At 42.2% G+C, this 13,003-nt stretch overlaps 1 protein-coding gene across 1 annotated transcript; it reads left to right on the forward strand.

The window, feature by feature from the left end:
- Positions 1–130: 130 nt before the first annotated feature.
- Positions 131–12,938, forward strand: LOC135378099 (sodium-coupled neutral amino acid transporter 7-like). Its single transcript, XM_064610971.1, has 8 exons — positions 131–561; positions 2,424–2,545; positions 2,697–2,895; positions 4,022–4,157; positions 4,842–4,992; positions 5,055–5,317; positions 5,393–5,592; positions 6,909–12,938. Exons 1-8 carry the CDS (start codon positions 423–425, stop codon positions 7,139–7,141), a joined length of 1,443 nt encoding a protein of 480 aa, XP_064467041.1. The 5' UTR covers positions 131–422; the 3' UTR covers positions 7,142–12,938.
- The last annotated feature ends 65 nt before the right edge of the window (positions 12,939–13,003 follow it).

Raw genomic sequence — 13,003 nt, forward strand, 5'->3', positions numbered from 1 at the left:
TTCGTTAAAGAGAATCTAAATAGTCAGTTTCAGATTGATATATTGCAAATTTTATAGTATTCTGACAAAAAGGAAAGGTAATGTTTTAAATTTTTAATGTATTCCTTGTTTCTTAACCTGCTGTTTGACACACGTTTGACATGTGTCAAATGAATCACCATCACGATTTTGGGGAGTGCGCAGCTGTTTACCGAAGTTTCTTAATAATTTGTGCACTATTAATTACATACTTGTCTATTTCTAGCGCATTTTATCCTGTTACAGTCTTGTGTATCAGTATCATGTCTTCCAAAAAACAATGAATGACAAATGTGAGGTATTATCTTCCCTTGGTCTACCCAGTGTGTGCAAGGTTCAGACGACTCTTGGTCATGTGCTTCTCCTACAAACACACTTAGCAGTATTACAGAATCAATACCAAAATGTCGTGCATTCAGGAAGTGGCAGTGGACGGCGTTGATGTGCATGTAGTTACACGTACAACCGGCAGTGTACGACTGCCGAGTTTTGTGGATCAAGAAAGCATAACATCAAGTGCACCTGCAAGACGTGAACATTCAGGTGGGCGTTTGTTTCGTTGGTCGAAACTAACTCTGTTCGTTGAACGTAGTGGTTGTAGAGTCAAGGACATGAACTTTTATGTGCAGGTAATTTGTAAATGTTCAATATATTGTGGTAATTTGTATATGTTAAATATATTGTCTGTACATATTATCTTATGTATATCTATTATAAGACTCCCTTACCAAAGAACACACACATACCTGCCTTTATTGCTAACTTGACCGAAGAAGTTTTAACAAAACAAAGCCCAAAAACAGATTTAGGTTATCGTCCACTTCTTCTCGCATATTTCTGAACCCTCTTCGAAGAAGACAGCACTGGACCCAGTGCCGGATTTAGGGGAGGGCAGATGGGGCAGTTGCCCCGGGGCCCCCACCACAAAGGGGCCCACACCAGTAAAGGTCTTGTCCAAGGGAAATCTGTTTTGCATGCCTGAAACGCATCCTTGAAACGGAAACTTGGTAAAAATCTGTCCTCCGTCCACGCATATCGACCCCGAATAACACATTAAATAGACATGAATAGAATATTTATTTCACTTGTCTACGAAATGTTCAAAATATGACAAAACCTGACTGCTGAAAAATCTCGGACTAGTGTGCCACACGGCCGCCATCCTTTAGATACAAAACAATGTCATTTATAGGCCTATAATACACGAATACATAGAATAATACATAGAATACACGAGGGAGCCCCCACAGCACAATGCCCCGGGGCCCCCACCACTGTAAATCCGGCACTGACTGGATCGCTGTTTCAGGTTCACTGGGACATTGTCAGCAGTGCGTAGGTAGGCAGCGTTTGAGGAAGTGGTGTCAGTGGTGACGTTTGAGCTATAAACTCATGTATTACAAATGTATTCATATTTCTTTTTTCTCATTCACCATACTGGTTAGCACTGAGGCTTTCAGTTGATGAGGCTCTAACACTGATGAGAGGATATCAAGCTACACATGACCTTCTGATGCCACTTCCTCAAATGTTGCCTACCTATGCACTACTGATGATGACCCAATAAGGCCGAAACAGCTGTCCAGTGCTGGTATGGTGAAGTTAGTTATAAAGTTGAAGTTTGTAGAGAAACAGACGGTACCGTAATGTAAAATGGAACAAATGAAGCTCACACAAAGTGACACAAGTGAAGTAGTTAATAGGATGACTTGATTTATTTAATGCATTTGAGGACAAATAAAACCGGAAATTATAAGAATGCAACATTTAGAATGGAAAACTATTCTTCAGAATAACTACCCCGTTTGAAATGTTATCTATCAACAATTTTGTGTAAGTGAACAAGCAAACGCTAACAAATGAGACATTTCCGCGGCCGTCGTCATTGCACTAGGTAGCTTATTTTGAGGTGGATTTGAATAAATCCGCAACACACTTCCCAATTCTGGCAAGAAAACGTTACTTTAAATTGGCAAATTTCACAGTTCAATTCAAGAAATTAAATTTCTTCAAATTAAGGTTTGATAAAGTTACTCGTAGTACATGGCAAAAGTTCCTCATACATAAATACTATTGACCCCATAATTTTCAGACAAGTACATTTCTTAATAGATAGGTGAAACTCCCTGCATGCATTGGTGCTCTAAAGCTAAGGGATTTTAGGATTTTCACCAGACATTGTAGATATGTGTGGTACCTTCACTGACACAGTATCAAGATGAAACCTAAAGGCAAAGCACTATTGCTCTCAAAAAGGAGGGAAAAAAGCCACTAGAAAATAGTGCCCTGTGAAAACCGTTCTCCCAAGTGGCAACATAAGATCACTGTGATGCCACTCTAGCGTGAGTGCTTCACATATGTTAGTGTGTTGTACATAAGTTTGAAAAATAAACTTGTGATTGCAGATTCTAGCTGGTATGCGGCTGTCTTCCTGATAATCAATGCAGCATTAGGAGCAGGATTGCTGGATTTTCCCCAAGCATTTGACCAAGCTGGAGGGATTGCGGCATCACTCATCCTCCAAGCAGTAAGTGCTCTTGAGGGTTTGCATGATATGTGATACTCATCTCTAGGTAATTTGTATCATTACTATCAACACATAAGCTGCCCCTCTTTACTGCTTTGTTTCTTACTGCATTTGTAGCTTGTCTGTGCTCATGTTCACTCTAATTTTGCAGGTGGTGCTGATCTTTGTAGTTGTCGCTCTCCTAGTGCTGGCACGCTGTGCTGAGACGTACAAGTGTAGTACATATCAGGAGGTGGTGCAACATACTTGTGGCATGCACTTCCAGCGTATCTGCTCCATTGCCATTGCGCTTTACTGCTATGGCACATGCATAACCTTTCTAGTCATCATCGGAGACTTCTCAGACAGACGTTTGTACTTTGTTGAATCTCTCTGTGCTGATCTGTGTTCATGGGGCTGGCTCCAGATTTATTTATTTATTTACGCTCGTAATGTCTAACTGAGATAGTAGTATCTTTTGCATGATGTATAACGTAGGGTTGCATAGCTGGGTATGTAACATTAGTAAAGCATTACCCTGTGTGTCATGCTGGACTGTTATCAGGATTTCTCAGATCCTTTAGAGCTAGTCAACATAACATTTCATCTGAGATTCAGTTGGCAATTGATGCAGGAAAAGGCATTAAATATATTCTCACATTGAACTACAGGTGCATGAGGTTATGATTTTGCAATACGAGCTTTCCCAAGTTGGATTTTTTGTCTGCACATGCGTGGTTACTCAAGTAGTTGTGTTGTCAAGAACATTGAGTTGGGCTAGTTGGTATACGTTCAGGACGAAACAAGTGCGACAGAGACAGGGATCGAGGAAGATGAACGACACCACACAAGTGCTTGTGTCTGTCCCTGTCTGTGTTGCACTTGTTTCATCATGATCTTAGATGCAGGTTAAATTCTGGTTTTGGCTATACCACTGCACATACAAGGTACCATGTCACGGTAATGGGCTGTCTGAAAGCTTATGTATGCAAAAGTTAAATGCTACCAAATGTGAACCTCACCAATCCTCAGACATATTTGTGTACGACGTAAACAGTGAGAATTGGCCAAGGCAGACCATAACTAGGGACAACGCAGACACGTAAGCCTCAAACGCCCAGAAATTAATGAATTCAAACAACTCAGGGAAAAGAGGTGCTGACGCCAGGAATCGGAAGACCCAGGTTCGATTCCTGGCATCAGCACCTCTTTTCCCAGAGTTGTTCGAATGTGTGTGTACTTACCTAACATTATTGTCTTTTGTCTTCTATAGGCATAAACAATTGATGATAAGCTAAGCTAGCTAGGAAAGCAGCTGTTTACAAGACATGGGGTAGCATTTTTATTGGATATACTTTTGAAGCTAGTTTCGAAGTCTACTGTGATTTTAATATTGGGCCCAGCAGTACTGTTATATATACATGGTTACCAAGACAGAAATGAGTTGTGCAAAATTTTTGAAGCTTTGATATTAATTGTGCACTTTTCCCTTTGTAGTGTTTGCCTCCCTGTATGATGCTTCGTTCTGTTTGAAGTGGTACATGCGAAGGGATTTTGTGATCACGGCTGTTTCTGTCTTCACAATTCTTCCAATGTGCTTCTCACAGAAAATCGATTTTCTGAAGATTCCAAGGTAGAGGTTTCTGTGCTCATTGGCATTACAAAACTGTTGTCTGCTGATGAATGTTATGGGTAGAGGAAACACTCCTTGAGCCTAAGGAACAAATATGGAAACACAACAATGCAAGCAACACAAGACTCATGCCAGCAATGACGTTTCATTACGAGGAACAAGAAACACAAGGAAACAAGGCTAGGATGTCAAATGAAATCTGGGGCAACAATGATAGAAGAAGATATTTATCCAGACCCCCCCTCCCCCTCCTGTATTCATATAGCATTGGGTCTGCTATGAATAGATGAATTACACACCTTCTAGATGTCCGTTACCATTAGGGAATTCTGCACAGTGACCATTCTAGCATCATTTTCCCAGGAAACACAGGATAGGTAGACCCTCGCAAAACAAACATTTGCACCCCTTAGCCGTACTTTACTTATATTCGCTACAGGCTCACATCTGATGAATAAGCATTCTACTGTTATCTGGCCTCGCTTCCTTTTCTGCTTCTTAGTTCTAATGAAATGTCATTGCTGGTATGAACCTTGTCTGGACCACATTCATTGTCTTTGTTCCTCAGAGGCAAGCAAATGTTGCCTCTATCTACAGTGCATCGGCCTTGCTTGTACGCTTCTGTTGAAATTTTAATGAATATTGTGTTGAGCAACAACTAATGCATTTGGGCCTTTATTCCAGTGCCCTTGGAGTACTTTCAGCTTTCTACTTGGTATTTCTTGTAGTACTGCAGTACTACATAGGTGGGTATGTCCCACAGGAAATGCAGCGAGAACCAGGATCAGTAGCTGATGTGTTTGGTGTTATACCAGTCATCTGCTTTGGATATCAGGCAAGCAGCTTTGGCATGTCATCTTTTGGAGCTACTGTGTAAAGTTTTGATGTTCGTTACAGTGCCATGTGAGTTCTGTGCCAATTTATTCGTGCATGGAGGATCGTCGTATAAAAACCTTTTCGAAGACCGTGCTCACTGCAATATTTCTGACAGCCCTCATGTATACAATAGCTGGAGTCTATGGTTACCTGACTTTTGGCCATGCAGTGGTCAGTGATATTCTCGAAATGTACGATGCTAGCAACATATTTGTGTTGATTGGGATTGTTGCCATGGCTGCAAAGATTGTGACAACCTATCCAATCCTAGCTTTCTGTGGAAGGTGTGTGCATTTTCCATTCTTTGGGACATTGGAAAGAGAACAAAGCATTTATATGGTTTTACTTTCCTTGTTCAGGATTGCGGTCAATGACCTGTATGTCCAAATAAAGACTCACGTGGAACACATTACCGAACGTCAGGAGCTTTGGCGGAGGATTTTGGTTACCTCCGTGTGGTTCACAACCTCTCTTATAGTCGCATGCCTTGTGCCTGGCATTGGTCTGGTGATCCACATCATTGGTTCCCTGGCTGCAGTCTTCATCTTTGTCTTTCCAGGTAACAGGAACTTTGCTCATTTAGTTGCATGTTTCGTTTTATTAAAATACTGTATAGCTATGAAATGCAAACAAAAATATTACATAATGTACATTAGTACACAAATTGCTTTCTGTCTAAATCTCTCATCTAAATCAGATAGGCACACATGCAGCTTCGTTTTTAACCAGTTTTGTGTGAGCAGGGACCACACAATGGAGCACATGGAGTTATTCTAAATATAACTGGAAAAACTCTCCCTTGAGCTAGGCTAGGATTTCATGAACCAGTTGTACTCCTGTTTCAGCGTCAATCATTTCGTCGACAACCTACTGGTTCACTTGTAACACATGGTCTCACCTTTCCGTGCAGAACAGTGTGCTTTGGCTTACCCTAATTTCACGCGTATGAGCTGATAAGCCACAGGACCCGTTTTTAGGAACATTTTGAAAATGTTCGAGCAGATAGGCAGCACTCGCAGATTAACCGCGGGCAGTATGACGCGACTAATTTGTGGGACAAAGGAGACCATAGAGAAGGCCATAAACCCTGTGGTCCATACTCCGGGGACGGCACAAAGGAGGCCAGCTCTAGTGTTCTACCAAGATCGGACTGCCCTTGTCGTGTGTTTTTTATGGATCGATGGGTCAGTGGCCTTCCAGAAGACATTAATCACCGTCACCACTTTCGTTAAAGCTGCTTTGGGGAAGGCACCAAGATGATCAGTGTACTTGAATGTTGATGCGCAACTGTTACACATTGTTTGTGCATTGGAAGGGCAGTGCTGTTCCAGAGACACTGTCAGCCCTTTCGTTAAAACCAGCGTATGGGGAAAATACCAGGGAAAAATAGTCATCAGATAAGCCGCAGAGCGCCCGAGAGAAAAAAAAATCGCGCATAAGCCGCGGCTAATACGCGTGAATTACGGTACATAGTCTAAGGTGGACCCACTTCAGTTTATAGCCTTCTGCCCATCCAAGTGCTAAAAATGAATAGCAAACTGAAAACTAAACCATAGAGCAAAGGTGTTGGATGACCTTGCATGAATGGAGAAATTTTTCTTAGCTGTAGGGTGCAGACGTCCTCCTCAAATAAGTAATGTAATCAGTTGACTCCTTTTCATACTTTTGGGCAGTGAAAGGACTGCCCTCGTTTACTATGTAGTCATATCAAAATACAGAATCTCGCAATGCTGCTCTATTCCTCTGCAAGGTTCTGTTTACTTGCAATTAGAAATAGCTGAATCTGAATATTCTGCAGAAAACCATTTGTGTTACTTGTGTCATGTCCTTGGGGCTCAGCAATATGAAACCAATTATGATCATTTTCATCACTAGGTATTTGCCTACTCCTCACTTCAATGGAAAAAGATGTGCTGTACTATTATGCAAGGACAAAATGGACGATGGCAGCATCAGTATTGTTCATTGCAATTGGAATGTTTATCTTTGGGCAGGTATTGACACAGTCTATTATGGAGGCTACTGTAGGTAATGGACATGCATCAAAAATAAGCTTGTGTCATCTTCCTGCTCTAGCAGATATACTCATTGGTGTAGCCAAATACTAGTCTACTTTAATGGCTCAACACATCTTGCGAATGGCCTTCAGGATGCCTGATGGTGTTATTTTAATCATTATTTTTAGGCATATTTTAATCTGTGATATACACACTCAATTGACAGTTTACTTTTTTTACCTTGTAACATAGTCTGTTAGATAAGAGAGCACTCATTGTGAAACCTGCTGCCACAGCCACCAATATCTGTGATAATCTGTCATAGCTTCAGTGACCATCACTTAGAATATGTTTGGTCAGTGTTTCTGTTATCATGGTATTCGCCTCGAGATCGAACTGTAGGTGGCGCTGTGACGGATGCCCTAGTGGGGATACGATATGATCTGACGCAGCAGGCTCTGGCTTTTCTACGCAGATATCGCAGTGTTTCTGGATGAAATGCCGCTGTCAGTGCCTCACATATTGCGGATGTGTTGAAATGCGATACTTAGAACGCTGATATGGTGTGAAAGTTGACAAATATTGCTGCACTGCGAAACGCTCAAGTCACGAAGTTGTGAAAAGAAAATATCCTGTGTGCTTTTGAAGGGAAACACTGCCTCCTTTGCTCCAAGCGTGATTTTGTTTTAGTCTTTTGCTGTCCTCGCTAGAATATTTATTTGTCGCTTGGGTATTGCTGTCTTTCCCTGTACCTTTTTATATTACGTCGAGACAACAAGGATTAAAAAAAAACACACTCACTCAAAATTCCTGTCTACACTGATCTAAATGTACAATGTACTAATAAAAAATAACAATGAGTCTAAATGTACAAATGTGCAAGAAAGTAAAATAAGGGCAGAATAGCCCTGTACGTATCGAAGCCCTTCGCTACAATTTTTGCAATTTTGCGTCGAGCGAGTAGGGGCAAGGTTCGAGGTTTGATTCGTGTCCTGGGCGGGCATTCACTAAATAGTGCTAAAATATGTTACGAGATGACCACACCTGTGCGGTGGACTTGAGTTTGTGTGGGGTGCTACCGGTCACGTAATAACTGCATATAAACTAAGTTTTTGTTCCAGCGGCAGGTATATATTCTGAAACACGCTGTTGCAGACGTGCTTCATACCTCAAAAAACATGCGTGTTTTACATATTACGTTCAGGGGTGGTGATAGCATTTTACCTTGAATGTGTGCGTTCCAATGATTACGTATGCGAAAGATGTCTAGTCTGTCATACGGTCAGATGAAATGAGATGAAAGCTTTAAATTCACACATTTAAAACACCCGTGTCATAAATATATATATTCATGTGTAGCAGCCCGACGACAACGACGAGCATCACGTGTGACTCACCCGCTCGCGCTCACCCCTTTTGGTTCTCGTTCAGTAAATCTTCGCTTCTGCCCGCGACTGGTTTCCTGTGCGGTCATTTGTAGCATAGCTCCTACGCATGCATTCATATATTCCATATGTTAATACATTCGATACAACTTGTGTTTAGCGCGTGCAGAATATCCTAACTGAGCATTATGAAGTAATTTAGAACAGCTAGCACAGAAACCATTCTGTAGATAACTGTGACATAGTTTTATACTTATGATTTAAAAAAACTGTTACAACATTGACCTTAGCTCTTGGTACATTTTGTTTGACACACAGAACCGCAGTGAGAAATATAATATAACAAAGGCTGAGTGGAATCTGCATACTAAACATATGCACGTTCTGTAGTTTTCTTCCCTGCTAAGCACGCTGGTGCAGAGAACTAGAAAAGTTCAAAAAAGCTTTCGACCAAGTGATTTTCACTCATTTTGAAGCGATTTTAAAAGCTCAAATGTCCAGGAATTGGGCCTTCCAAGCACGTTTTCGAGCGCGATGATCACAGCGAAAGCACCGGCTCAAGCAGCGCATCCCCACTAAAGGCAGTTCACGGAGCAGCCGCATGGTGGCAACGCTGTTCGATCTCGAGGCGAATGGCATGTGATTTACATACTTTCTAATATGTTCCGGATCAAGCTAGCTCTTAAAATCAACTGGCATTCTCCTGCTGGTGTCCACAATGGCTATACTGTGGAAATGTTTAAAGTTCAAACAGTTGCATGGGTCAGTCTTTTCTGAAACAAGGAGGAAGATAATCAGAATTCAGTTTTTCCGGTGACCAACGCCTACCTGTACGGGGCAGTCACTATATGCGTGACTCATGGAATGCCAGGAGTTATTGGTGTCTTTCTGATACCAACAGCTATTCTTTTTTGCAGGCCACCATCCTCAGGAACATCACTATCTATGTGATGTGTGCTATTTATATTTAACATTATTGTTGTACCCACTTAGCAGCACTCAGATGTGCAAAGAATTTGTTAGGGCCTCACATATCATGGTGGCTTCAGGCTTGATATGAGGGGAAAAAGCATACCATTAAGGGGGGACGCGGGTTTCGATTCGTGAAAAATGACCAAAAAGTCATTTTTTTGTAACTGACATTTTTCGCATGTATAATCATTGTTCAACATGATCCCAAAGTAATAAAAAAAGTGTATTGTATCAACCAAGGTAGCAGAGTTTCTCTTTCATTTGACGAAAAATCGGCATTTTTCAAACCCTCGTACCCCGAGGAAGATGCCACTGAGAGCAGTTATCTCGGTGTTTGTGGAAAGCTCTTTCCGTCCTCTCCAAAGTTCCAGCGGAACTGCCTACTGCCTCCTCCAGTCAGAGGTAAACGCATAAAGAAAGAGAAGTTTCGGAGGTCCCCAATAGTGCAGTTGCCGGCTCTCTGCACCACGTGACTTCTGTACGCGTCGCAATTGGATCGCTCCGCTGTTGCCCACGGTCACACGAGCACCCGTCTCAGTCGTGTCGTCTGCTATCGCTCCCGATATTTATCGACGTAGTTTATTCGTAGTTTCATATCGAAATTTTGAGCACTAGTTTTGGTTCCTCACTGATGTAGAAGCGCACTTTCAAGAAGAAATATGTGACCGTTCACCGTTTCGGCAGCCGAAAACGGAAATCACCAATGACTAAGGAGACTTCTGAACCGCCAATCGAAACAATCTTTTGTTGAGGGACAACAAGTTGCCGATGTTCCTGAAGAACTGCCTAGCACTTCAGGTGCTGGTGCGTCCGATGAAACGCCGTCAACGAGTACGGGAGGTACTGATCAGGTACACTTGGAACCAAGATACGTGTCTAGGGAGGAATCATGAGTGCGCCGCGGCGGTTCAAGCCTCTTTGAGTTACGTGTCCGCCAGCGAGCGGAAAATGGAACTGACCGCGGGAGCAGGGAAAACTCGCGAAGAGACTTCGGATGAGTTTCTAATATGCCATATGGCAGCGTTAAATGCTCTTCTAGTGTAAGATGCGGTGTCCAAATTGCTCGCGATCGGGTCTGTCTCTGATGCCAGGTACGAGACATGGTTTGGCGTTGAAACTGATTGTAAACTGTGATACGTACCTGCGAACGAGTGGTCCTCTCCACACAAAGAAGATAGTCGAGCTTTCGATGTGAATCTGCGAGCGATACAAGCAGTGAAAAGCATAAGCAAAAGTTCCACAGCTCTCACTGACTTTTGGGCCATAATGAATGTCTGGCACCGTGGGCTGCACCACAAGACCTTCCAGGGACACATGAAAAACACTTTCAGACCTGCTGCCACAGAAGCAGCACAAAACATCTTCAGCGATGAAGTGTACCTACAAGGAGATGGATGTGGCCTTCACGAAAAATATAACCGTAGTCTACGACGGTACTTGGATGACGTGTGGTCATGCATCGCACATTGGTGTGGGGACAATAATCGAATTTTACTCAGGTTTGGTCATTGACAGTGTTGTCCTCTCTAATCGATGCCATGGATGTACCCTGGGCCCCAAAGAGGAAGATGAGGGGTACAGTGACTGGCAGGCAACACATGAATGCCAGAAGAATACAAATGTCAACTCCGGTCGAATGGAGGTGGAGGCCACCTTGATTATGTTTCGCCGTTCACTGGCCAAAAATGACCTGCAGTACACCAATATCGTGTGTGATGGAAATAGCCGAACGTTCTTAGCACTTTGTGAAGATTCCACCTACGGGTTCATCTCCTTCACAAAGGAGGACTGCATCAACCATGTCCAGAAAAGAATGGGAACAGCTCTGCGGACAATTGTTTCAAAGGCGAAGAAGGGAGAACCAAGTGGTGGAAAGGGTGGACTCACACAGGAGCTGATAAAAAAACTCACAACCTACTATGGAAATGCACTGCGCAACACTACCACAGTAGAGAACATGCAAAAAGCTGTTATGGCCACGTTTTATCATGTGACGTCAACAGACGAGGAGCCCACAAGCTGGTGCAGGCACAGGAGGGCGGAAGGAGAAGGAAAAACTCCACCACATCACAAATATCAGTTCAAAAGCCATCTTGCTGTAGCAATGATCCCTGTGTATGAGCGCTTGTCTGAGCCACAGCTACTGGAAAGGTGTGTAGGGAAGAAGGCACAAAATGCAGCAGAAAGCCTTCACTCTGTGATATGGTCTGTTATTCAAAGATGAAGCCTCCTTATTTGCAGCAGAAACTGGAGTGAGCGAGGCGATATGCAGGTACAATTCTGGCACCCTGCGCACGTATAATGAGTTCTGCTCATCAATTGGCATCAAGGCTGGAAAGCATGCGCTTCGCAGAGCTGCAGAAAAGGACAAGTTTCGCAAAAGGAAAGCGGCAAAGGCACATGGAATCAAACAGCAGAAAGCCAAGAAGGCCCGTGCAAAGAGAGACACTAAAAACTACAGTGCTGGTGCTTTCTAACGTCTCCAGCTAAATGTGAAACTTTGAAAGCTATTTCCTCAATACATGGTTTTCATGCTTCTCTGCTGCTTCTGGAGCTGATATCTCATCAACTACTTGGTCTATTTTGCTTCTGTTTGTTTCATTACACTCACTGATCTATCTGCATGCCATAACACTGTTGTTTTTGCAGGTTTACCCTTCTTGAATTTGGAATACACCTATATATTTCTGCTATAGATGTATCGGCTGCAAGTACATGAAAAAGAATGAAAACCAAAATTATAATGCTAACAATTTAGAAAAGTACAAATGTTACGGCACAGAACATAGACTTGGGAATACGCTCGAATTGAGAGCAGTCTTCTATCACATTTTGCAAACCCTGCATACCCTCCACAAAATGTAAATCTAGAAACTGTCAGAGAGAGCAAACTTCTTATAGGATCACCTTGATATTTTGGTGGTCATTTTTTTCAGCAGTGTCCACACATCTGCCAATTTTCATCAAAATCTAACAAGAAATAAAAAAGTTTGTGTCGAAACCCACGTCCCCCCTTAAACTCACTACACTACTTTCATATACCATCCCATTGTAATCATTGCAAAAAAAAATAAAATCTTTGCTTCTACCAGCTGTTGTAAAAGTATGACATATTGTGTATTTGCACAAGGAATATTATGTGACATATCCCTGAGAAGTATTTGAGCATTCCAACAAGGTTTTATGCTAGGAGGATATTCTGCAGCATAATGCAGAAATTCTAAGCGGATGGCTCCAAACAGAAATGTGAGGAGAGGCAAAATCCTTTGCTTCTGAAGAACAAACACAAACATGCACAGAGTGAAGTTGAAATGACTCCTTGTTTACTTTTGAGAAGTGTTTGGTTGACAAAAATAGTCACCCAACTGAGATTGCTGTGGCAGTTCAGGAAGCAGCAATCCTGCATGCGCAGTGTTAGTGGATGCATTTGAATGTATTTACATTGCACAGAATAGACTTTCTGACAGACTGCCATCAGCATATTGCTGCATTGCTCAAAGTGTATGACAGTGACATGTTATGTCAAGCAATAAAAATTCATTTGTAGGTGATTATGCTCAGATCATGATCCCCATTTAGTATTAATGATCTCAACTGTACATATACCATGGAAATG

The sequence above is a fragment of the Ornithodoros turicata genome, chromosome 1 (assembly GCF_037126465.1).
Source record: "Ornithodoros turicata isolate Travis chromosome 1, ASM3712646v1, whole genome shotgun sequence".
In the NCBI taxonomy this organism is placed as follows: Eukaryota; Metazoa; Arthropoda; class Arachnida; order Ixodida; family Argasidae; genus Ornithodoros; species Ornithodoros turicata.

Coding starts and splice junctions, on each gene's coding strand:
- LOC135378099 (XM_064610971.1), top strand. CDS start 423: ATGTCGTGCATTCAGGAAGTGGCAGTGGACGGCGTTGATGTGCATGTA. Junction 4,158..4,841: donor GATTTTCTGAAGATTCCAAG/GTAGAGGTTTCT, acceptor CCTTTATTCCAG/TGCCCTTGGAGTACTTTCAG. Junction 4,993..5,054: donor TCATCTGCTTTGGATATCAG/GCAAGCAGCTTT, acceptor TGTTCGTTACAG/TGCCATGTGAGTTCTGTGCC.